Below are 27392 nucleotides of genomic sequence, written 5' to 3'. Positions count from 1 at the left end.
ATGAAAACATGTGGAATGACAACGATGAAGGAGTTGGCTACAGCATAATACATGAAAACATGTGGAATGAAATGAAAACATGTGGAATGACAACGATGAAAACAGTTGGCTACAGCATAATACATGAAAACATGTGGAATGACAACGATGAAGGAGTTGGCTACAGCATAATACATGAAAACATGTGGAATGACAACGATGAAGGAGTTGGCTACAGCATAATACATGAAAACATGTGGAATGACAACGATGAAGGAGTTGGCTACAGCATAATACATGAAAACATGTGGAATGACAACGATGAAGGAGTTGGCTACAGCATAATACAGCATAATACATGAAAACATGTGGAATGACAACGATGAAAGAGTTGGCTACAGCATAATACATGAAAACATGTGGAATGACAACGATGAAGGAGTTGGCTACAGCATAATACATGAAAACATGTGGAATGACAACGATGAAGGAGTTGGCTACAGCATAATACATGAAAACATGTGGAATGACAACGATGAAGGAGTTGGCTACAGCATAATACATGAAAACATGTGGAATGACAACGAAGGAGTTGGCTACAGCATAATACATGAAAACATGTGGAATGACAACGATGAAGGAGTTGGCTACAGCATAATACATGAAAACATGTGGAATGACAACGATGAAGGAGTTGGCTACAGCATAATACATGAAAACATGTGGAATGACAACGATGAAGGAGTTGGCTAGCATAATACATGAAAACATGTGGAATGACATGAAAACATGTGACAAATGAATGACATGAAAACATGTGGAATGACAACGATGAAGGAGTTGGCTACAGCATAATACATGAAAACATGTGGAATGACAACGATGAAGGAGTTGGCTACAGCATAATACATGAAAACATGTGGAATGACAACGATGAAGGAGTTGGCTACAGCATAATACATGAAAACATGTGGAATGACAACGATGAAGGAGTTGGCTATAATACAGTGGAATGACATAATAATACATGAAAACATGTGGAATGACAACGATGAAGGAGTTGGCTACAGCATAATACATGAAAACATGTGGAATGACAACGATGAAGGAGTTGGCTACAGCATAATACATGAAAACATGTGGAATGACAACGATGAAAGAGTTGGCTACAGCATAATACATGAAAACATGTGGAATGACAACGATGAAGGAGTTGGCTACAGCATAATACATGAAAACATGTGGAATGACAACGATGAAGGAGTTGGCTACAGCATAATACATGAAAACATGTGGAATGACAACGATGAAGGAGTTGGCAGCATAATACATGAAAACATAATACATGAAAACATGTGGAATGAATGACAACGAAAGGAGTTGGCTACAGCATAATACATGAAAACATGTGGAATGACAACGATGAAAGAGTTGGCTACAGCATAATACATGAAAACATGTGGAATGACAACGATGAAGGAGTTGGCTACAGCATAATACATGAAAACATGTGGAATGACAACGATGAAGGTAAATGTAGTTGGCTACAGCATAATACATGAAAACATGTGGAATGACAACGATGAAGGAGTTGGCTACAGCATAATACATGAAAACATGTGGAATGACAACGATGAAGGAGTTGGCTACAGCATAATACATGAAAACATGTGGAATGACAACGAAGGAGTTGGCTACAGCATAATACATGAAAACATGTGGAATGACAACGATGAAGGAGTTGGCTACAGCATAATACATGAAAACATGTGGAATGACAACGATGAAGGAGTTGGCTACAGCATAATACATGAAAACATGTGGAATGACAAACATGTGGAATGAAACGATGAAAGGAGTTGGCTACAGCATAATACATGAAAACATGTGGAATGACAACGATGAAGGAGTTGGCTACAGCATAATACATGAAAACATGTGGAATGACAACGATGAAGGAGTTGGCTACAGCATAATACATGAAAACATGTGGAATGACAACGATGAAGGAGTTGGCTACAGCATAATACATGAAAACATGTGGAATGACAACGATGAAGGAGTTGGCTACATGAAAACATAATATAATACATGAAAACATGTGGAATGACAACGATGAAAGAGTTGGCTACAGCATAATACATGAAAACATGTGGAATGACAACGATGAAGGAGTTGGCTACAGCATAATACATGAAAACATGTGGAATGACAACGATGAAGGAGTTGGCTACAGCATAATACATGAAAACATGTGGAATGACAACGATGAAGGAGTTGGCTACAGCATAATACATGAAAACATGTGGAATGACAACGATGAAGGAGTTGGCTACAGCATAATACATGAAAACATGTGGAATGACAACGATGAAGGAGTTGGCTACAGCATAATACTGAAAACATGTGGAATGACATTGGCTACATGAAAACATGTGGAATGACAACGATGAAGGAGTTGGCTACAGCATAATACATGAAAACATGTGGAATGACAACGATGAAGGAGTTGGCTACAGCATAATACATGAAAACATGTGGAATGACAACGATGAAGGAGTTGGCTACAGCATAATACATGAAAACATGTGGAATGACAACGATGAAAGAGTTGGCTACAGCATAATCTTCTGATACATGAAAACATGTGGAATGACAACGATGAAAGAGTTGGCTACAGCATAATACATGAAAACATGTGGAATGACAACGATGAAGGAGTTGGCTACAGCATAATACATGAAAACATGTGGAATGACAACGATGAAGGAGTTGGCTACAGCATAATACATGAAAACATGTGGAATGACAACGAGTTGAAGCATAGTTGGAATGACAGCATAATACATGAAAACATGTGGAATGACAACGATGAAGGAGTGGAATGACAACGAAATGGAGTTGGCTACAGCATAATACATGAAAACATGTGGAATGACAACGATGAAAGAGTTGGCTACAGCATAATACATGAAAACATGTGGAATGACAACGATGAAGGAGTTGGCTACAGCATAATACATGAAAACATGTGGAATGACAATGATGAAAGAGATGGCTACAGCATAATGAAGCAGTATGTGATGAGGCTACTTCAGACATACATATGGATAGGTCCTGAAACTTGTCGCTGGTTTTCTTCTTGCGCCACTTCCAGGGTTTGAAGATCTTCCCTATAGTGGAGAGCTTCCCCTTCTGCTTCAGTGGAGGATTATGGGTGCTGCCCACCACAACATCACAGCTGGCCAGAGAACATTTTTCCAGTCCGTCAACTGTGGGAAATCACACAAGAACACCTGATCAGAAAAAAATGAACATATTTACTGTTCATTACTATGTGGAACATAAGGCTTCAAGAATCACTGAACACAAAATTTGAAATTGTGGATATTGAACAATGGTATATTCAAGTCAGTACATATCAGTAATAAACTGTACTTTCTTTCTAGGCCAATAATTCTGTCAACGATTATCCCAACTCTTTGCAAAACAAATTATAATCTCCATAGCAAAGCAAAATAACAGATGAAGTCTTCTGATACAGCGCAGCACAATGAAGTCTTCTGATACAGCACAGCACTAGGGTAGCAGATGAAGTCTTCTGATACAGCTCTGCACTAGGGTAAGCGCAGCACTAGGGTAGCAGATGAAGTCTTCTGATACAGCGCAGCACTAGGGTAGCAGATGATGTCTTCTGATACAGCGCAGCAAGGGTAGCAGGTGAGCTTCTGAAAATAACAGATGAAGTCTTCTGATACAGCGCAGCACTAGGGTAGCAGATGAAGTCTTCTGATACAGCACAGCACTAGGGTAGCAGATGAAGTCTTCTGATACAGCGCAGCACTAGGGTAGCAGATGAAGTCTTCTGATACAGCACAGCACTAGGGTAGCAGATGAAGTCTTCTGATACAGCACAGCACTAGGGTAGCAGATGAAGTCTTCTGATACAGCTGCACTAGGTTTAGCAGATGAAGTCTTCTGATACAGCGCAGCACTAGAAAGATGAAGTCTTCTGATACAGCTCTAGGGTAGCAGATGAAGTCTTCTGATACAGCAAAATGAAGTCTTTTGATACAGTGCTGCACTAGGGTAGCAAATGAAGTCTTCAGATACAGCTCTGTACTAGGGTAGAAAATGAAGTCTTTTGATACAGATACATCTCTGTACTAGGGTAGAAAATGAAGTCTTCTCATACAGCTCTGTACTAGGGTAGAAAATGAAGTCTTCTCATACAGCTCTGTACTAGGGTAGAAAATGAAGTCTTTTGATACAGCTCTGTACTAGGGTAGAAAATGAAGTCTTCTGATACAGCTCTGTACTAGGGTAGAAAATGAAGTCTTTTGATACAGCTCTGTACTAGGGTAGAAAATGAAGTCTTCTCATACAGTGCTGCACCAGGGTTTTCACAGTGATTCACTTACTTAGGGACCAGATTCTTGTCCTTCCCTAATCCTTCCCTTTCCTGTGTCAAAGTAAGAAGCCCGGGGAATGGAAACAGACCGGAAACACTGAGGCTGGAGGGGTAAGATAAGGTGTGGCATTTACTCATGCCTCACTTTTCAAGAATAGGGAGGTTCTATGGCCCATGGCTGTTGAATGTTTTATCTGCACCATTAATTCACACTCTACATACAACACTGCTACCACTGAGGACTGCCACATAGGACTACTACAGAGGACTACAGCTGAAGATTCTCCACCTACTTCTTCAAAAAGATTAACACCACAAGAAGTGCAATCATAGCCTGTGTAAACTCAAGACTATGAGAATTTCCAATCCAGTTTCAGGCCTAACCAATGTAGAGAAACACCTAGGACCGGGACGATACCTGTATCGCAATACATTTTAGTATCTTGGCAAAGGATCAAAACACAAAGCAGATTTAACTTCTCTAGGAAAACAGCCCTAATGTTGGAAACAAACATCATTATCATCCAGAGTCACATTTATTTATTTTCCAAGCTATATCACACAATATTTGACATAGAGCTGGTTTTTAATGATCAAAAAGTTTGGTCTGCTTCGTGTTTTCAGTTTTGCCATGGAAAAAATATTGCAGTACTGGTATCGTCCAGGCCATAGAAATGGCCCTCGTCAGCGTGGTAAAACAACCTCCTCATGTCAGCTGGAAGTGGACTTCCGAACTTCCTCGTCTTCCTTGACCTCAGTGCCGCCTTCAACACGGTTGACCACAGCATCCTCCTGGATCGATTGAAGGAACAGATAGGTCTCGACAGTATCGTCCTACACTGGTTCACCTCCTACCTTTTCAAATGCACACAATATGTTGTCATAGGAAATGACAAGTCAGAACCAACCACGATCACCTGTGGTGTCTCTCAAGGCTTCATCTTAGGCCCGTATTCAAAAATGGATTAAATACAAAATAATTTTTTGCAAATGTATAAAAAAAACATTTTAAAAATAGCTTATTTACATAAGTATTCAGACCCTTTGATATATGAGAGTCGAAGACTCATATCACCCTCATTAGCTTTAAGCACCAGCTGACAGAGCAGCTCACAGATCACTGCACCTGTACATAGCCCATCCAACTACCTCATCCCCATACTGTATTTATTTATTTATCTTGCTTCTTTGCACCCCAGTATCTCTACTTGCACATTCATCTTCTGCACATCTACCATTCCAGTGTTTATTTGCTATATTGTAATTACTTCGCCACCATGGCCTATTTATTGCCTTACCTCCCTTATCCAACCTCATTTAGACATACTGTATACAGACTTATTTTCTTTTATACTGTATTATTGACTGTATGTTTGTTTATTCCATGTGTAACTCTGTGTAGTTGTATGTATCAAACTGCTTTGCTTTATCTTGGCCATGTCACCGTTGCAAATGAGAACTTGTTCTCAACTAGCCTACCTGGTTAAATAAAGGTGAAATTTAAAAAATAAAAAATAAAAAAGCATGGTGGTGAAAGCATCATGCTGTGGGGATGTTGTTCAGCTGCCGGGACTAGGAGACTAGTCGGGATCAAGGGAAAGATGAACGGAGCAAAGTACAGAGAGATCCTCGATGAAAACCTGCTCAAGACCTCAGACTGGGGTGAACGTTCACCTTCCAACAGGACAACAACCCTATGCACACAGTCAAGACAAAGCAGGAGTGGCTTCGGGACAAGTCTCTGAATGTCCTTGAGTGGCCCAGCCATAGCCCAGACATGAACCCGATCAAACATCTCTGGAGAGACCTGAAAATAGATGTGCAGCGACGCTCCCCATCCAACCTGACAGTGCTTGAGAGGATCTGCAGAGAAGAATGGGAGAAACTCCCCAAATACAGGTGGGCCAAGCTTGTAGCATCACACCCAAGAACTCAAGACTGTAATCACTGCCAAATGTGCTTCAACAAAGTATTGAGTAAAGGGTATGAATACTTACATAAATGTGATATTTCTGTGTTTTTTTTAATAAATGTGCAAAATTTTCTAAAAACCTGTTTTTGCTCTGTCATTATGGGGTATTGTATGTGGATTGATGAGGAGAAAAAAATATTTAATCCATTTTAGAATACGGCTGTAACGTAACCAAATGTGGAAAAAGTCAAGGGGTCTGAATTCTTTCAGAATGCACTGTATCTACATAAAACAAACCTGGACTCCCTCTCCTTCAGAAATACCCTGAAGGAGAGGGAGAAACGCCACCCGAAAGTTTTTTTTCTTTAAATGGTTGAAAGAATAAAGGGGTGTTTGAACACATCGTGGAATAGAATCCCAGACCATCTCGAGAAACAATGCAAGCTCAGTTCAATTTAATGTCCAAGTAGCTGTAAATAAGCAGAACTAATGTATATAAAACCGGGGGTCTCTGTCTGATGGAGGGGAAGTGGATGAAGGCTTGTCCAAACAAAGGAAACACATGGGAGTTTCCCATTGACACAGAAAAACATGGGAGGTTCCCATTGACACAGAAAAATATGGGAGTTTCCCATTGACACAGCAAAACATGGGAGGTTCCCATTGACACAGAAAAACATGGGAGGTTCCCATTGACACAGAAAAATATGGGAGTTTCCCATTGACACAGAAAAACATGGGAGGTTCCCATTGACACAGAAAAATATGGGAGTTTCCCATTGACACAGCAAAACATGGGAGGTTCCCATTGACACAGAAAAATATGGGAGTTTCCCATTGACACAGCAAAATATGGGAGGTTCCCATTGACACAGCAAAATATGGGAGGTTCCCATTGACACAGCAAAATATGGGAGGTTCCCATTGACACAGAAAAACATGGGAGTTTCCCATTGACACAGCAAAACATGGGAGTTTCCCATTGACACAGCAAAACATGGGAGGTTCCCATTGACACAGCAAAACATGGGAGGTTCCCATTGACACAGCAAAACATGGGAGGTTCCCATTGACACAGCAAAACATGGGAGGTTCCCATTTACACAGCAAAACATGGGAGGTTCCCATTGACACAGCCAAACATGAGAGGTTCCCATTGACACAGCAAAACATGAGAGGTTCCCATTGACACAGCAAAACATGAGAGGTTCCCATTGACACAGCCAAACATGGGAGGTTCCCAATGAACACAGCAAAATATTCCAAATGACACAGCAAAACATGAGGTTCCCAATGACACAAAACAAAACATGAGAGGTTCCCAATGACACAACAAAACATGAGAGGTTCCCATTGACACAGCCAAACATGGGAGGTTCCCAATGACACAGCAAAATATGGGAGGTTCCCAATGACACAGCAAAATATGGGAGGTTCCCAATGACACACCAAAACATGGGAGGTTCCCATTGACACAGCAAAACATGGGAGGTTCCCAATGACACAACAAAACATGGGAGGTTCCCATTGACACAGCAAAACATGGGAGGTTCTCATTGACACAAAAGAAACAAGACAGTGTAAAATAATGTGCTTGAGAAACAGGAAGTGTCAAAAATTCAAGCCATGGTACTACAGCATCTCTCTTGTAATTACCAGCGTCTCTCTTATACTTTACACTTATTCATTGATTTGCTGTTCAGTGCTGTTCACTGTTGTTCAGTACAAAATTATGATGCCTGTAAGTAAAATGTTCTCAAGTATTCAAAAGCAGAAGGTAGGTTCAAAGGTTGATTTCTGGAGGCGACAATTTGAGCATCAAAAAAGGCCATATAGGTTAACATTATTACCTCAGGAGGTTTGGCTCTCCAAAGATCATGAGGCCAGAGGGGAATACAACAAACCAGGATCAATGAGTTAGCCAGCTTAACATGAATTTCTTTTAACTAGGGAAATTGTGTCACTTCTCTTGCATTCTGTGCAACAGAGTCAGGGTATATGCAGCAGTTTGGGCCACCTGGCTCGTTGCGAACTGTGAAAACGATTTCTTCCTAACAAAGACAGCCAACTTCGTCAAACGGGGGATGATTTAACAAAAGCGCATTTGCGAAAAATGCATAATCATTGCACGAATGTACCTAACCATAAACATCAATGACTTTCTTAAAATCAATACACAGAAGTATATATTTTTAAACCTGCATAGTTAGTTAATGTTAGCAGGCAATATTAACTAGGGAAATTGTGTCACTTTTCTTCAGTGCAAGCAGAGTCAGGGTATATGCAACAGTTTGGGCCGCCTGGCTCGTTGCAAACTAATTTGCCAGAGTTTTACATAATAATGACATAACATTGAAGATTGTGCAATGTAACAGCAATATTTAGACTTAGGGTTGCCACCTGTTCGATAAAATATGGAACGGTTCTGTATTTCACTGAAAGAATCAACTTTTGTTTTCTAAATTATAGTTTCCGAATTTTACCATATTAATGACCAAAGGCTCGTATTTCTGTTTATTATATTAAGTCTATGATTCGATATTTGATAGAGCAGTCTGACTGAGTGGTGGTAGGCTGCAGCAGGCTCGTAAGCATTCAATCAAACTTTACTTCGTTTGCCAGCAGCTCTTAGCAATGCTAGAAGCACAGCACTGTTTATGACTTCAAGCCTATTAACTCCCGAGATTAGGCTGGCAATACTAAAGTGCCTATTAGATCATATAGTCAAAGGTATATGAAATACAAATGGTATAGAGAGAAATAGTCAACGTGTCATAATTTCTATAATATCTACAACCTAAAACTTCTTAACTGGGAATATTGAAGAACTGGGAATATTGAACCACCAGCTTTCATTTGTTCTGAGCAAGGAACTTAAAAGTTAACTTTTTTACATGGCACATATTGCACTTTTACTTTCTTCTCCAACACTGTGTTTTTGCATTATTTAAACCAAATTGAGCATGTTTGATTATTTATTTGAGACTAAATAGATTATATTTATATGATATTTTATTTATCATATTAAGTTAAAATAAAAGTGTTCATTGTTCATTCAGTATTGTTGTAATTGTCATTATTACAAACAAAAAAGTACACACATACATATATATATAAACAAAATATATATATGTATATATATATATACATATATATATATGTATATATATATATATATACATATATACATATATATATATACACATATATACACATATATATATATATATATATATATATATATATATATATATATATATATATATATATTAAAAACAATGGTCGATTTAATCAGTATCAGCTTTTTTTGGTCCTCCAATATTCGGTGTTGGCGTTGAAAATAATTGGTCGACCTCTACCTAGTAGTATACATCTATACAGTAGAACCTAGTAGTATAGATCTATAGAGTACAACCTAGTAGTATACATCTATAGAGTAGAACCTAGTAGTATAGATCTATAGAGCACAACCTAGTAGTATACATCTATAGAGTAGAACCTAGTAGAATACATCTATAGAGTAGAACCTAATAGAATAGATCTATAGAGTAGAACCTAATAGAATAGATCTATAGAGTTGAACCTAGTAGAATACATCTATAGAGTAGAACCTAGTAGAATACATCTATAGAGTAGAATCTACTGGAATACATCTATAGAGTAGAACCTACTGCAATACATCTATAGAGTACAACCTAGTGGAATACATCTATAGAGTAGAACCTAGTAGAATACATCTATAGAGTAGAACCTAGTAGTATAGATCTATAGAGTAGAACCTAGTAGTATAGATCTATAGAGTAGAACCTAGTAGTATAGATCTATAGAGTAAAACCTAGTGGAATACATATATAGAGTAGAACCTAGTAGAATATATCTATAGAGTAGAACCTACTGGAAAACATCTATAGAGTAGAACCTAGTAGAATACATCTATATAGTACAACCTCGCCAGTCTAGCTTCCCTGCCCTGGACACTGATCACTTGGCTACATAGCTGATGCATGCTGGACGGTCCATTATTCACGGTACTCCATTCTGCTTGTTTATGTTTTATCTGTCGGCCCCAGCCGCACTCAGGCTCTGTGTGTAGTTAATCCGACCCTCCCTGCCAAGTCAACGCCATTTTACCTGCTGTTGTTGTGCTAGCTGATTAGCTGTTGTTGTCTCAACTACTGTTTTAGCTACTGTTTTAGCTAGCTCTCCCAATTCAACACCTGTGATTACTGTATGCCTCGCTGTATGTCTCTCTCAAATGTCAATATGCCTTGTATACTGTTGTTCAGGTTAGTTATCATTGTTTTAGTTTACAATGGAGCCCTTAGTTCCACTCTTCATACCCCTGATACCTCCTTTGTCCCACCTCCCACACGTGCGGTGACCTCACCCATTACAACCTTATCCTAGGATAGGATAAGTAATCCCTCTCACCCCCCCCCCCTTAAGTTTTAGATGCACTATTGTAAAGTGACTGTTCCACTGGATGTCATAGGGTGAATGCACCAATTTGTAAGTCGCTCTGGATAAGAGCGCCTGCTAAATGACTTAAATGTAAATGTAAATGTATGTCCAGTGATACCTCTCTCATCATCACCCAGTTCCTGGGCTTACCTCCGCTGTACCCGCACCCCACCATACCCCTGTCTGTGCATTATGCCCTGAATATATTCTACCATGCCCAGAAATCTGCTCCTTTTATTCTCTGTCCCCAACGCTCCAGGCGACCAGTTTGATAGCCTTTAGTCGCACCCTCATTCTACTCCTCCTCTGTTCCGCGGGTGATGTGGAGGTAAACCCAGGCCCTGCATGTGCCCAGGCACCCTCATTTGTTGACTTCTGTGATTGAAAAAGCCTTGGTTTCATGCATGTCAACATCAGAAGCCTCCTCCCTAAGTTTGTTTTACTCACTGCTTTAGCACACTCTGCTAACCCTGATGTCCTTGCCGTGTCTGAATCCTGGCTCAGGAAGGCCACCAAAAATTCGGAGATTTCCATACCCAACTATAACATTTTCCATCAAGATGGAACTGCCAAAGGGGAGGAGTTGCAGTCTACTGCAGAGATAGCCTGCAAAGAAATGTCATACTTTCCAGGTCCATACCCAAACAGTTCGAACTACTAATTTTGAAAATGACTCACTCCAGAAATAAGTCTCTCACTGTTGCCGCCTGCTACCGACCCCCTCAGCTCCCAGCTGTGCCCTGTACACCATTTGTGAATTGATCGCCACCCCCCCCCATCTAGCTTCAGAGTTTGTTCTGTTCGGTGACCTAAACTGGGATATGCTTAACATCCCGGCAGTCCTACAATCTAAGCTAGATGCCCTCAATCTCACACAAATCATCAAGGAACCCACCAGGTATAACCCTAAATCTGTAAACAAGGGCACCCTCATAGACGTCATCCTGACCAACTGGCCCTCCAAACACACCTCCGCTGTCTTCAACCAGGATCTCAGCGATCACTGCCTCATTGCCTGTATCCGCTACGGAGCCGCAGTCAAACGACCACCCCTCATCACTGTCAAACGCTCCCTAAAACACTTCTGTGAGCAGGCCTTTCTAATCGACCTGGCCCGGGTATCCTGGAAGGACATTGACCTCATCCCGTCAGTTGAGGATGCCTGGTCATTTGTTAAAAGTAACTTCCTCACCATTTTAGATAAGCATGCTCCGTTCAAAAAATGCAGAACTAAGAAGAGATATAGCCCTTGGTTCACTCCAGACCTGACTGCCCTCAACCTGCACAAAAACATCCTGTGGCGGACTGCAATAGCATTGAATAGTCCCTGCGATATGCAACTGTTCAGGGAAGTCAGGAACCAATACACGCAGTCAGTCAGGAATGCTAAGGCCAGCTTCTTCAGGCAGAAATTTGCATCCTGTAGCTCCAACTCCAAAAAGTTCTGGGACACTGTGAAGTCCATGGAGAACAAGAGCACCTCCTCCCAGCTGCCCACTGCACTGAGGCTAGGTAACACGGTCACCACCGATAAATCCATGATTATCGAAAACTTCAACAAGCATTTCTCAACGGCTGGCCATGCCTTCCACCTGGCTACTCCAACCTCGGCCAACAGCTCCGCTCCTCCTGCAGCTACTCGCCCAAGCCTCTCCAGGTTCTGCTTTACCCAAATCCAGATAGCAGATGTTCTGAAAGAGCTGCAAAACCTGGACCCGTACAAATCAGCTGGGCTTGACAATCTGGACCCTCTATTTCTGAAACTATCCGCCGCCATTGTCGCAACCCCTATTACCAGCCTGATCAACCTCTCTTTCATATCGTCTGAGATCCCCAAGGATTGGAAAGCTGCCGCAGTCATCCCCCACTTCAAAGGGGGAGAAACCCTGGACCCAAACTGTTACAGACCTATATCCATCCTGCCACGCCTATCTAAGGTCTTCGAAAGCCAAGTCAGCAAACAGGTCACTGACCATCTCGAATCCCACCGTACCTTCTCCGCTGTGCAATCTGGTTTCCGAGCCGGTCACGGGTGCACCTCAGCCACGCTCAAGGTACTAAACGATAACATAACCGCCATCGATAAAAGACAGTACTGTGCAGCCGTCTTCATCGACCTTGCCAAGGCTTTCGACTCTGTCAATCACCATATTCTTATCGGCAGACTCAGTAGCCTCGGTTTTTCGGATGACTGCCTTGCCTGGTTCACCAACTACTTTGCAAACAGAGTTCAGTGTGTCAAATCGGAGGGCATGCTGTCCGGTCCTCTGGCAGTCTCTATGGAGGTGCCACAGGGTTCAATCCTCGGGCCGACTCTTTTCTCTGTATATAGCAATGATGTTGCTCTTGCTGCGGGCGATTCCCTGATCCACCTCTATGCAGACGACACCATTCTATATACATCCGGCCCGTCCTTGGACACTGTGCTATCTAACCTCCAAACGAGCTTCAATGCCATACAACACTCCTTCCGTGGCCTCCAACTGCTCTTAAATGCTAGTAAAACCAAATGCATGCTTTTCAACCGTTCGCTGCCTGCACCCGCACGCCTGACCAGCATCACCACCCTAGATGGTTTCGACCTTGAATATGTGGACATCTATAAGTACCTAGGTGTCTGGCTAGACCATAAACTCTCCTTCCAGACTCATATCAAACATCTCCAATCGAAAATCAAATCTAGAGTAGGCTTTCTATTCCGCAACAAAGCCTCCTTCACTCACGCCGCCAAACTTTTGTTTCAAATATTTGTATTAAACACACACAAGAATGGTGTATAGGTATACATGACAGGTATACAATTCTTATCTAAACATAAAAGAGCATACAGGAACAACAAGACCCAGAGTTCTGGGTGCAGAACAAATTATACAAAACACGACATACAAAACAAGGACATGTAGAAAGAAAGAGGGAAGATGTCCCCCCTATTCCCCCCCCCCCCATCCCCTATCCCCCCCCCCCCTCCCAACTGCTTGGGTGGCAGGGCCAGCACATGCTGCCCAAAGGTAGATTAAAATATTACAATTGAGAGTGCGTTAATATGTACAAATTCACAGCGCCGACTCGTCCAAGTAGGAGAGGAAAGGCTGCCAGATTTTATCAAATGTTGATGATTTATTGTTCAGAATATATCTAATTCTTTCTAAGTGTACAGTGTTTGCCAATTCACTGAGCCATAATTTGGTAGAGGGCGATTCCCTCCTTTTCCACGCCGCCAAACTTACCCTAGTAAAACTGACTATCTTACCGATCCTCGACTTCGGCGATGTCATCTACAAAATTGCCTCCAACACTCTACTCAGCAAACTGGATGCAGTTTATCACAGTGCCATCCGTTTTGTCACTAAAGCACCTTATACCACCCACCACTGCGACCTGTATGCTCTAGTCGGCTGGCCCTCGCTACATATTCGTCGCCAGACCCACTGGCTCCAGGTCATCTTCAAGTCCATGCTAGGTAAAGCTCCGCCTTATCTCAGTTCACTGGTCATGATGGCAACACCCATCCGTAGCATGCGCTCCAGCAGGTGTATCTCACTGATCATCCCTAAAGCCAACACCTCATTTGGCCACCTTTCGTTCCAGTTCTCTGCTGCCTGTGACTGGAACGAATTGCAAAAATCGCTGAAGTTGGAGACTTTTATCTCCCTCACCAACTTCAAACATCTGCTATCTGAGCAGCTAACCGATCGCTGCAGCTGTACATAGTCTATCGGTAAATAGCCCACCCATTTTTACCTACCTCATCCCCATACTGTTTTTATTTATTTACTTTTCTGCTCTTTTGCACACCAATATCTCTACCTGTATGTACATGACCATCTGATCATTTATCACTCCAGTGTTAATCTGCAAAATTTTAATTATTCGCCTACCTCCTCATGCCTTTTGCACACAATGTATATAGACTCCCCTTTTTTCTACTGTGTTATTGACTTGTTAATTGTTTACTCCATGTGTAACATGTGTTGTCTGTTCACACTGCTATGCTTTATCTTGGCCAGGTCGCAGTTGCAAATGAGAACTTGTTCTCAACTAGCCTACCTGGTTAAATAAAAATAAAAATAAAACCAAGTGGAATACATCTATAGAGTATAACCTAATATAATAGATCTATAGAGTAGAACCTACTGGAATACATCTATAGAGTACAACTGACTGGAATACATCTATAGAGTAGAACCTAGTGGAATACATCTATAGAGTAGAACCTAGTAGAATAGATCTATAGAGTAGAACCTAGTAGAATAGATCTACAGAGTACAACCTAGTGGAATACATCTACAGAGTACAACCTAGTGGAATACATCTACAGAGTAGAATCTAGTAGTATAGACCTATTGAGTAGAACCTAGTAGTATAGATCAATAGAGTAGAACATAGTAGTATAGATCTATAGAGTAGAACCTAGTAGTATAGATCTATAGAGTAGAACCTAGTAGAATAGATCTATAGAGTAGAACCTAGTAGAATAGATCTATAGAGTAGAACCTAGTAGAATACATCTATAGAGTAGAACCTAGTAGTATAGATCTATAGAGTAGAACCTAGTAGTATAGATCTATAGAGTAGAACCTACTGGAATACATCTATAGAGTAGAACCTAGTGGAATACATCTATAGAGTAGAACCTAGTGGAATACATCTATAGAGTAGAACCTAGTAGTATAGATGTATAGAGTAGAACCTAGTAGTATAGATGTATAGAGTAGAACCTAATAGTATAGATCTATAGAGTAGAACCTAGTAGTATAGATCTATAGAGTAGAACCTAGTAGTATAGATCTATAGAGTAGAACCTAGTAGAATAGATCTATAGAGTAGAACCTAGTAGAATAGATCTATAGAGTAGAACCTAGTAGAATAGATTTATAGAGTAGAACCTAGTAGAATAGATTTATAGAGTAGAACCTAGTGGAATACATCTATAGAGTACAACCTAGTCATATAGATCTATAGAGTAGAACCTAGTGGAATACATCTATAGAGTACAACCTAGTCATATAGATCTATAGAGTAGAACCTAGTGGAATACATCTATAGAGTAGAACCTAGTGGAATACATCTATAGAGTACAACCTAGTCATATAGACCTATAGAGTAGAACCTAGTAGTATAGATCTATAGAGTAGAACCTACTGGAATACATCTATAGAGTAGAACCTAGTAGAATAGATCTATAGAGTAGAACCTACTGGAATACATCTATAGAGTAAACCCTCGTGGAATACATCTATAGAGTAGAGCCTACTGGAATACATCTATAGAGTAAACCCTTGTGGAATACATCTATAGAGTAGAACCTAGTAGTATAGATATATAGAGTAGAACCTAGTAGAATAGATCTATAGAGTAGAACCTAATAGTATAGATCTATAGAGTAGAACCTAGTAGTATAGATCTATAGAGTAGAACCTAGTAGAATAGATCTATAGAGTAGAACCTAGTAGAATAGATCTATAGAGTAGAACCTAGTAGAATAGATCTATAGAGTACAACCTAGTGGAATACATCTACAGAGTACAACCTAGTGGAATACATCTACAGAGTAGAATCTAGTAGTATAGATCAATAGAGTAGAACATAGTAGTATAGATCAATAGAGTAGAACATAGTAGTATAGATCTATAGAGTAGAACCTAGTAGTATAGATCTATAGAGTAGAACCTAGTAGAATACATCTATAGAGTAGAACCTATTAGAATAAATCTATAGAGTAGAACCTAGTAGTATAAATCTATAGAGTAGAACCTAGTAGTATAGATCTATAGAGTAGAACCTACTGGAATACATCTATAGAGTAGAACCTAGTGGAATACATCTATAGAGTAGAACCTAGTGGAATACATCTATAGAGTAGAACCTAGTCATATAGATCTATAGAATAGAACATAGTAGTATAGATCTATAGAGTACAACCTAGTCATATAGACCTATAGAGTAGAACCTAGTAGTATAGATCTATAGAGTAGAACCTACTGGAATACATCTATAGAGTAGAACCTACTGGAATACATCTATAGAGTAGAACCTAGTGGAATACATCTATAGAGTAGAACCTAGTCATATAGATCTATAGAATAGAACATAGTAGTATAGATCTATAGAGTACAACCTAGTCATATAGACCTATAGAGTAGAACCTAGTAGTATAGATCTATAGAGTAGAACCTAGTAGTATAGATCTGGAATACATCTATAGAGTAGAACCTAGACATATAGATCTAGAACCTAGTAGAATAGATCTATAGAGTAGAACCTACTGGAATACATCTATAGAGTAAACCCTCGTGGAATACATCTATAGAGTAGAACCTAGTAGTATAGATCTATAGAGTAGAACCTAGTAGTATAGATCTATAGAGTAGAACCTAGTAGTATAGATCTATAGAGTAGAACCTAGTAGAATAGATCTATAGAGTAGAACCTAATAGTATAGATCTATAGAGTAGAACCTAGTAGTATAGATCTATAGAGTAGAACCTAGTAGTATAGATCTATAGAGTAGAACCTAGTAGAATAGATCTATAGAGTAGAACCTAGAAGAATAGATCTAAAGAGTAGAACCTACTGGAATACATCTATAGAGTAGAACCTAGTAGAATAGATTTATAGAGTAGAACCTAGTGGAATACATCTACATTTACATTTACATTTAAGCCATTTAGCAGACGCTCTTCTCCAGAGCGACTTACAAATTGGTGCATTCACCTTATGACATCTAGTGGAACAGTCACTTTACAATAGTGCATCTAAATCTTAAAGGGGGAAGGGGGGTGAGAGGGAATACTTATCCTATCCTAGGTATTCCTTAAAGAGGTGGGGTTTCAGGTGTCTCCGGAAGGTGGTGATCCGCTGTCCTGGCGTCGTGAGGGAGTTTGTTCCACCATTGGGGGGCCAGAGCAGCGAACAGTTTTGACTGGGCTGAGCGGGAGCTGTACTTCCTCAGTGGTAGGGAGGCGAGCAGGCCAGAGGTGGATGAACGCAGTGCCCTTGTTTGGGTGTAGGGCCTGATCAGAGCCTGGAGGTACTGAGGTGCCGTTCCCCTCACAGCTCCGTAGGCAAGCACCATGGTCTTGTAGCGGATGCGAGCTTCAACTGGAAGCCAGTGGAGAGAACGGAGGAGCGGGGTGACGTGAGAGAACTTGGGAAGAGTACAACCTAGTCATATAGATCTATAGAGTAGAACCTACTGGAATACATCTATAGAGTAGAATATGTCTATATAGCAGAACCTAGTAGAATACATCTATAGAGTAGAACCTACTGGAATACATCTATAGAGTACAACCTAGTAGAATACATCTATAGAGTAGAATATATCTACAGAGCAGAACACATCTATAGAACCTAGAAGAATACATCTGAGTGTTGGGTCAATATCTGAAAGGTTGGTGGTTTGGATCACCCAGCTGATAAATCTGTTGATGTGCCCTTGAGCAAGGCACTTAACCCTAGTTGCTCTGGATAAGAGCATCTGATAAATTACAAAAAAATAATTATGTATATAGAGTAGAATCGAAGACAGATGTATTTGATAGGTCTGAATGGTATCATGTATGCATGGCATTGAGTGAACAAATGACCGGTAACAAGCTAAATAAATAATCATTATGTCTCAGCCAGTGGTTATATATGGCAAGTGTTTCAATGTGAAGAGAAGTACAGCATGAGGCAAGTGTGATTTCCAACAGCTTGAGCTAACAACTCCATTTCAGCTGAGCTTGTTTTAGTCTAACTAGCTTTTGTGACAATGATCGAGCGCAGGGTTTTGATTTGAGCACGACATAATTGTCCATCATTCTAAGGCTAATAATACCTTGTTATGTCATTGCAATGAAAACAACATTTAAAGCCATCAGACAGCTTTATAGCCCAAATTGTGTTTACACAGGCGACATATCTTTTCCCATTTCTAATCATCTTTCCAACAGAGCTCCAGTTACAAGTTTAAACATCCTACTCATATAAAAACTGATTAGCTATATACAAACAGAAAACTATACAACTATATATATATATATCATTGCAGATGGCAGTTACCAAACATTGATAAAAAACAACCATGATAACTAATGATTATTCCCATGAATGACCAGACCAGCAGGGATAACAACTTCTTGCCTGAGGCCTGACATTCAATATTAAAAAGGCCTGAGGTGATGAGCATTGAATAGTGCAGGAACATATCATACACCACTACAGTAGATCAGTTAATATCTTCCTATGAGACTTTGCTCCTCAACTCTGACAAGGAATTTTAAGTGAATGTTAATTTCTGATGCAAATCAAAGTTTTACTAGAAATATATTTTTCTCTAGCATAAGGGAGGGACAGAAGAGTGGACAATTAAGTAGTTGTTAATCAGGTCCTACTAATTTCCCAGAATGACACTCAATACTCCAAACAGCTACTAAAAACAACCCCAAAATGTTTGGGGGATTTTGGGTTAAGCCTATAGAAGGACTCATAATGTCCTTCCGCAGTTATCACATGTAGCCTCAATAAAGCAAGCTAACAAACAAATATAAAAGAGGTGTGGCCCATGAGGGGCCAGCTGCACTCCAAACTTCCGATCCCATGGTTTCATTTCCAGATTGATATAAACTAAGAACAATGGGAACGTTACAGCAGGTTCTTTGTGTGTTTAATGGCTGGAAAATCTGTAATGCTCACAATTATCACCATTAGACTCTTCAATAAAAAGACTAGAACTGCCTGGGAGAAAATGGAGTGACTTCACTTGTTGCTGCTTAGTGGAGAGTGTTAGAGAGGTTGACTATTAGGAAGAACTGATTTAGGACAGAGCTTTATGTTGTTGTTCTCCTAGCACATGGGCATTTCACTGTCACTACTGTCATGTCACCTTTCTTCCATTCTTAGACAAGCTCACTTAATTGACAGAGGGAACAGTAGCCCTTCTCAGTTTTGTTTGGATTTTCTTGTGAATGAATTGATGGTGCTAAACCAACCAAACAATGATTGAGACTGCACTGACAGCACAAACATCTAGGCCATATACAGATAAATGCAGATAGAATCTGCTAGGAGAACAACATAATACATGATGTATTGTCATGTGAATCTGCTAGCACATTCAGTATACAAATCCTAAAATGTGTGCAGCGCTAATCTCTGTTATAGTCCAGGCAGCAGCTTTCATGTTGAGGTGGAGGTATAACTCACACACAGTATCAAACAACGTACTGCAGGACAACAATAATTAAAACAGCTGCTGGACAGGGAGAAAATGGTTTAGGGACACAGATGCAGAAAAGAAGTGAATAGTCCTCGGCTCTTACATTGCCCAAGGAGAATGGCTTGGAGCCATAATGAAATGAAAGTCACAGAAAATGGCACATCAGAGTAGCCCCAGCCATACATCAAATCAATCAAATTTTCTTTGTCACATGCGCCGAATACAACAGATGTAGACCTTGTCATGAAATGCTAACTTACGACACCTTAACCAACAATGCAGTTCAAGAAAAATAGTTAAGAAAATATTTACAAAATAAACTAAAGTAAAAAATAAAATAAAAAGTAACACAATAAAATAACAATAACGAGGCTAGAAACAGGGGGTACCGGTACCAAGTCAATGTGCAGGAGTACAGGTTAGTCAATGTCATTGGGGGGGGGTAGAAAACACCTGTATATAGGTAGTATATACCTGCATATACGAGGTATATTCTACCTAGTATATACAGTGCCTTGCAAAAGTATTCACCCCCTTGGTGTTTTTCCTATTTTGTTGCATTACAATTGTAATTTAAATAGATTTTTATTTGGATTTTTATATAAATGGACATACACAAAATAGTCCAAATTGGTGAAGTGAAAGAAAATTGAAAAAATTGAAAAGAAATGAAAGAATTCTAAGAAAATAAAAAACTAAAAAGTGGTGAGTGCATATGTATTCACCCCCTTTGCTATGAAGACCCTAAATAAGATCTGGTGTAACCAATTACCTCCAGAAGTCACATAATTAGTTAAATAAAGTCCACCTGTGTGCAATCTAAGTGTCACATGATCTGTCACATGATCTCAGTATATATACACCTGTTCTTAAAGCCCCAGAATCTGCCACACCACTAAGCAAGGGACACTATGAAGACCAAGGAGCTCTCCAAACAGGTCAGGGACAAAGTTGTGGAGAAGTACAGATCGGGGTTGGTTATAAAAAAATACCTGAAACTTTGAACATCCCTCAGAGCACCATTAAATCCATTATTAAAAAATGGAAAGAATATGGCACCACAACAAACTCGCCAAGAGAGAGCTGCCCACCAAAACTCACAGGCAAGGAGGGCATTAATCAGAGAGGCAACAAAGAGACCAAAGATAACCCTGAAGTAGCTGCAAAGCTCCACAGCGGAGATTGGAGTATCTGTCCATAGGGCCACTTTAAGCCGTACACTCCACAGAGCTGGGCTTCACGGAAGAGTGGCCAGAAAAAAATAAGCAAACATGTTTGGTGTTCGCCAAAAGGCATGTGGGAGACTCCCCAAACATATGGAAGAAGAAACTCTGGTCAGTTGAGACTAAAATTGAGCTTTTTGGCCAACAAGGAAAATGCTATGTCTGGCACAAACCCAACACCTCTCATCACCTCGAGAACACCGTCACCACAGTGAAGCATGGTGGTGGCAGCATCATGCTGTGGGGATGTTTTTCATCGGCAGGGACTGGCAAACTGGTCAGAATTGAAGCACTAAATGCAGGGAAATTACTGAGGGAAACCTGTTTTAGTCTTCCAGAGATTTTAGACTGGGATTGAGGTTCACCTTCCAGCAGGACAATGACCCTAAGCATACTGCTAAAGCGACACTCGAGTGGTTTAAGAGGAAACATTTAAATGTCTTGGAATGGCCTAGTCAAAGCCCAGACCTCAATCCAATTGAGAATCTGTAGTATGACTTAAAGATGTCTGTACAGAAGCGGGAACCCATCCAACTTGAAGGAGCTGGGGCAGCCTCGCCTTGAAGAATGGCCAAAAATCCCAGTGGCTAGATGTGCCAAGCTTATAGAGACATACCCCAAGAGACTTGCAGCTGTCATTGCTGCAAAAGGTTGCCTTTGACTTAGGAGGGTGAATAGTTATCCACGCTAAAGTTTTCTGTTTTTATGTCTTATTTCTTGTTTGTTTCACAATAAAAAATATTTTGCATCTTCAAAGTGTTGTGTAAATCAAATGATACAACCCCCCCCAAATTCCATTTTAATTCCAGGTTGTAAGGCAACATAATAGGAAAAATGCCAAGGGGGGTGAATACTTTCACTATAGGTCGAGGATGGCAGGAAGCTTGGCCCCAGTGATGTACAGGGCCGTACGCACTACCCTCAGTAGTGCCTTACGGTCGGATGCCAAGCAATTGCCATACCAGGCGGTGATGCAACCTGTCAGGATGCGATAGAATAGATGGTGCAGCTGTAGAACCTTTTGAGAATCTGGCGACCCATGCCAAATCTTTTCAGTCTCCTGAGGGGGAAAAGATGTTGCCATGCCCTTTTCATAACTGTTTGGTGTGTTTTGATCATGATAGTTTGTTGGTGATGTGGACACCAAGGAACTTGAAACTCTCGACCCGCTCCACTACATTTGTCTATGGCTGCGTTTACACAGGGAGCCAATTCCGATCTTATTGGTCAAAAGACCCATTTGTGAAAAAAAAGATTGGTATTGGGCTGTCTGTGTAAATTTCAGCCATAGACAAATGAATGACTGGGACTATACAGAATCCATCTACGATTTGAGATGACTTAAATGTCATCAGTAGTTATATATCAGCTTCAGCTGTAATGAGACAACAATCAAGACATTTCATTTCAAGAGAAAACAAGAGGCCTATAAGACTTTCAATAAAGGACCAGCATGCTTCAGTCAGGCTGATAATTAATGTTTATGAGGTATCAGGAAAATCAGCCAAAATAAACATCACAGATGGAGTACACAGAAATCATGAATAGTATGAAATTGATACTTCCACAATGCTACGTTAGGAGGGTCAAAACACATGTCCGGTCCTATGTGTTTACTGATGCACTTGTCATACAATTTAGTCAACCCTTTTTGTAAACTCCAGGCTGTGACTCATACTGACGGGATTCTAGTTCTGTGATGACGTCATTGGACAGGAGTCTCATAACCAAAAACACTAATACTGTTTGGGCCCTCGAAAACAGAATTTAGAGTAGCCAAATAACATATGAAGAAACTACACACCAAATCAAAAAGCATTCATTCGCATCCATCTGTTTGCGTTAAATACGATCAGCCATGCTGTTTGCTCACCAGATGTTTTTCCCATTGTCTTTCTTTATGCGCCACGGGCAACAAGAAAAATATTTGGTCAAGGGGAAATAGGGAGAGGTTTCCTCAGTTGAAGCCACTGGGGAGGGTTTATCCAGTCACTGTGGAGGGCTTACACACTTAAACGCCAAGGTTTTTAAGATCACATGCTATTTGACATATAAGAATTTTCTCACATTTTGTGTAATTGACCAAACGTGAAAAGCTGACATTGTTATTACGAATAGTGAAAATTATGGACTATGGTTCCTTATAGGAGGGAAGAGAACAGGAAGAGAACAGGGAGAGAACAATTTTGTTTAAGAGAATACATGCCTTGCAAGGTAAACGTATAACTATAACACCTGAGGTTATGTTTTATTTAACTTTTATTTAACTAGGGGGGTCAGTTTAGAACAAATTCCTTTTTTACAATGGCGGACTACCCCGGCCAAATCCTAACCCAGACGACGTTGGGCCAATTGTGCGTTGCCCTATGGGACTCCCAATCACGGCCAGTTGTGATACAGCCTGGAATAGAACCAAGGTCTGTAGTGACGCCTCTAGCACTGAGATGCAGTGCCTTAGACCGCTGCGCCACTCGGGAGCCCCAATGTGGCTGCACTATAAGCTTATTTAGGCCCTGGAGAATTGAAAAGTCAGGCCTGCATGAACTTGTTAGTAATGTTATTGTTAAAGGTTCAATGCAGCCCTTATTATCTCAATATCAAATCATTTCTGGGTAACAATTAAGTACCTTACTGAGATTCAATACCATAGTACCATCAAGCTGGAGGACCTGGGTCTCAACCTCGCCCTGTGCAATTGGGTCCTGGACTTTCTGACGGGCTGCCCCCCAGGTGGTGAAGATAGGAAACAACATCTCCACTTCGCTGACCCTCAACACTGGGGCCCCACAAGGGTGCGTGCTCAGCCTCCTCCTGTACTCCCTGTTCACCCACAACTGCGTGGCCATGCACGACTCAAACTCAATCATCAAGTATGCAGACGACACAACAGTAGTGGGGTTGGTTACCAACAACGACGAGACAGCCTACACGGAGGAGGTGAGGGCACTTGGAGTGTGGTGTCAGGAAAACAACCTCTCACTCAACGTCATCAAAACAGAGATGATCGTGGACTTCAGGAAGCAGAAGGGGGAGCTACCCCCTATCCACATCGAAGGGACAGCAGTGGATAAGGTGGAAAGTTGTAAGTTCCTTGGCGTACACATCACAGATAAACTGAAATGGTCCACCCACACAGACAGTGTGGTGAAGAAGGCACAACAGCGCCTCTTCAACCTCAGGAGGCACAACAGCGCCTCTTCAACCTCAGGAGGCATACATATAAAAACACAGGGAAATCAAATTTCTGACTGCACTGGGCCTTTAAGTAAGCTTTGTGGTTGGTATGGCACAGAAGTTGCATCCTGATCCTGATCCACCCTGTTGAACATCTCCCACTGCATTAAATGTGCCATTATGGACCATTATTCAACACCACTCACATACTAACTTTGAGATCAATACAGCAATGTCTGTTTGCTTGGGCATGTGTGAGCAACTGGGTATTGAACCCTGGTTGTCTGCAAGACTACTGCGTTAGCCCACTGAGCTAAAGCCGTAAGGCATAAGCTCTTAGGGCTCAGCTTAGGTTACTTATTGTGTAGGCTAGCTTGTTCACCAAACCTACATGTCCCTACTCTCTTTTGAAAAGAAAACAGATGTGCTGATCAGTATCTCTTCCATTGAAGATGTAGTTGATAGCGCTATAATCGGATTGTGAAATTCAACGGAAGGCCACATTTTTTGGGCTGACCAATTATTTGTTCAAATCAGTTTGCAGGGGCCTCCCGAGTGGCGTAGCGGTCAAAGGCATTGCAAGGCAGTGCTCGAGGTGTCACTACAGACCTGGGTTCGATTATACATTTTTTATAATGTCTCGCGGGCCAGATTGAAGTGCAAAACATTGATTGTTTCTTCAATAGTGAACTGTTATTGCGCCGTAAAAAAAAATCGAGTACAACACGTACTCCCCTGATCCAGAGCTGTTTTGTACTCGATTTTTTACGGGTTAGGGTTAGTTCATTATTGAACAAACAATCAATATTTTGCATGTCTTCCGGTTTGCATTGTCATTTAGTTGTGTCTATATTAATCAGGGTTCAAATATGAGTAATTGTTGAGTCCATCACTGATGGCCATAACGTAACCGTTAATGATACAAAGTATTCGATTCTTGTCAAAGTAAATGTTACTTTCGTTTCGCCTCCAGCAGCTTGTTACATGTACATGCATTCAGAATCAGCTGCAATGATGTAGCTGCATATGCACGAGCACATTGGAGTGATGGGAAATACAACAGATATTTTTTCCGGCAAACCAACTCAAACTTGTTGAAAAGCTACATTTCAATAGGGTAAAGTTTTTAAAAAAATAATATAACGAGTGAAAATTGTCAGACATCGACTTCCTAAACAATTAGATAGCGGTACGCGCTTGAACGAGGAAAGTAGACTCACCACCGCTCGCATTTTGAGACAAGGTAGAGACAGACGTCTGGCCCATTCTGTCTTCAATTGACCGAAAAAGTAACAATCACCCGCTCCCCGAGGAACTTTTTTTTTCACCACAAAATCGTAGCCATCGCCTAATCCTAAAGTTCATTTCACCTACTTCAGGCAGTGGACAATTGTTGGGATAAAACTCTTGAAAAAACCGCTGGGTCTCAAAACCACTGATTCAGCTCAAGAATGCCTGTCATTCCTTTATGCAGATTAGTCTACTACCCGTCAGAGGTCGAGGGGAGGCAGTCTCTGTAGCCTACCTCCCCAACAGCCTACAACTGAGATGTAGATACCAGGTTTTCATCCATACAGTATAGAGACATTTTTTGAACACACAGTTACTGACACCACAATATCATTCCAGTGTTTCGAAATCTTGAAATTCATGGCAGTTTGATGTTTGCAAACATCCAAATAATCATGGCATAGTTTTAGTAACTTAGTAATACATATAAAATCAACATAAATCTTCAAACAGCTCTTTGAAAACAGAATAGAAAGTTAGTTTAATACTATATTTGGGCAATGGAAATCTTAAATCTACATATTATGGCTACCTGCAAAACTTTCTTACACTGTTACAGTCATCTGAATTGTTCCTCTTAGGCTACGGTTTCCTGAGAAGAAGAACAAAGCCCTGAGTGAGCTATATGGTCAGTGGGTGGGAACCTCTCAGGAAGGCTCTCCAATTCCCGCCCAGAGCTGACGGAAACCAGCCCTCTCCTGCCTCCAGACCCTCCCTGAGCATTGTGTCACAGGCAGCTACACTGTGAACGCCTCACCATAACCCATCTCCTTGTCCTTCCACCTCCTAAACCATCCTCCTAAACCGTGTACAGTATCTCTGTTATTACAGCACACAAAGGCAGCACTGTACAATGAGCATATGCTGTTACTTTGGCCTTAAATGCTAATACTAAACTAAAAGATCACCACCCCTGAGCTTGTTCACACCACTTAAAAATACACCAAAGATGGCTGGCTCTATTTCCTTTCGAGGCATGAGACTCAACCCCTGAGTGGACCTCTGTTCCAGTGAGCTCCAGCTTTTGACATGGGCGATACCATTCTGATGTGATAGTACTCGCAGGGGCCCTATGGCAGGGCCTCAGCTGACACTCTAGCTGTGTGATGTGTGTTATCAGGAGATAAAATACTTTCACATACCAAAACATGGATATACTAAACCATCCAGCACTGTCACACACACTGATTACAGCCTACACGTTGAGTAAGAGCATTGCCATTGTACATATAGGGAAACTGTGATTGTAGATACATTGTAATGTGCAAATAACTATTGTAATGTTGACAAGAGGGATCATTATAATCATGATTAATGACATGAATGTATGTACACAGTAGGGTCTATGGTGAGTTGATAGATACAGAGTATCTGAGAGAGGTTGTAAAAATCCATTGACCTTTGCAGACTGTTTGGTTTAGGTGCAAGGCTGACATCTACTGTTCAATGAACATTCTGTCAACAATGATATTCTAGAAACCATGCCATCAATCAATTTAACAGCAAAAAGGTATGGACAAATCTTTAAGTAAAAGGCAAAATCTTTAAGAAAAGTCTTACCAAAATGTCCCAAAGTACATACAGAAACATAACATTAGCATTATATTATCAAACACGAATCAAGGCTCATACATGCTTCTAACAAGAAAAGCATTGCCAGTCAGCTTTAAGTAAAGTGGCACATTGCTCTTGAGATGAAAGCCTGCCGTGGCATAGGGAGGAAATCACTAACGACTATAA

General features: G+C 40.7%; 1 protein-coding gene across 6 annotated transcripts in view; it reads right to left on the bottom strand.

The window, feature by feature from the left end:
- Positions 1-27392, bottom strand: part of LOC124038617 (phosphatase and actin regulator 2-like) — an 87137-nt gene that overhangs the window by 30133 nt on the left and 29612 nt on the right. For 5 of the 6 annotated variants that reach the window (XR_006839381.1, XM_046354682.1, XM_046354683.1 and 2 more), the window contains exon 2: positions 3084-3251. Coding sequence is in view for 5 of the 6 variants with exons in the window: in XM_046354682.1 (XP_046210638.1) it covers positions 3084-3251 (168 nt within the window). In the remaining variant the exon portion in view is untranslated. Of the gene's footprint in view, positions 1-3083; positions 3252-25582; positions 25838-27392 lie in introns of those variants that run through there. The other variant, XM_046354684.1, reaches the window with a different exon arrangement.

This window comes from Oncorhynchus gorbuscha, linkage group LG06 (assembly GCF_021184085.1).
Source record: "Oncorhynchus gorbuscha isolate QuinsamMale2020 ecotype Even-year linkage group LG06, OgorEven_v1.0, whole genome shotgun sequence".
Lineage (NCBI taxonomy): Eukaryota > Metazoa > Chordata > Actinopteri > Salmoniformes > Salmonidae > Oncorhynchus > Oncorhynchus gorbuscha.
The sequence above is the reverse complement of the archived record's forward strand: the minus strand, read 5'-3'. Positions and strand labels throughout refer to the sequence as shown.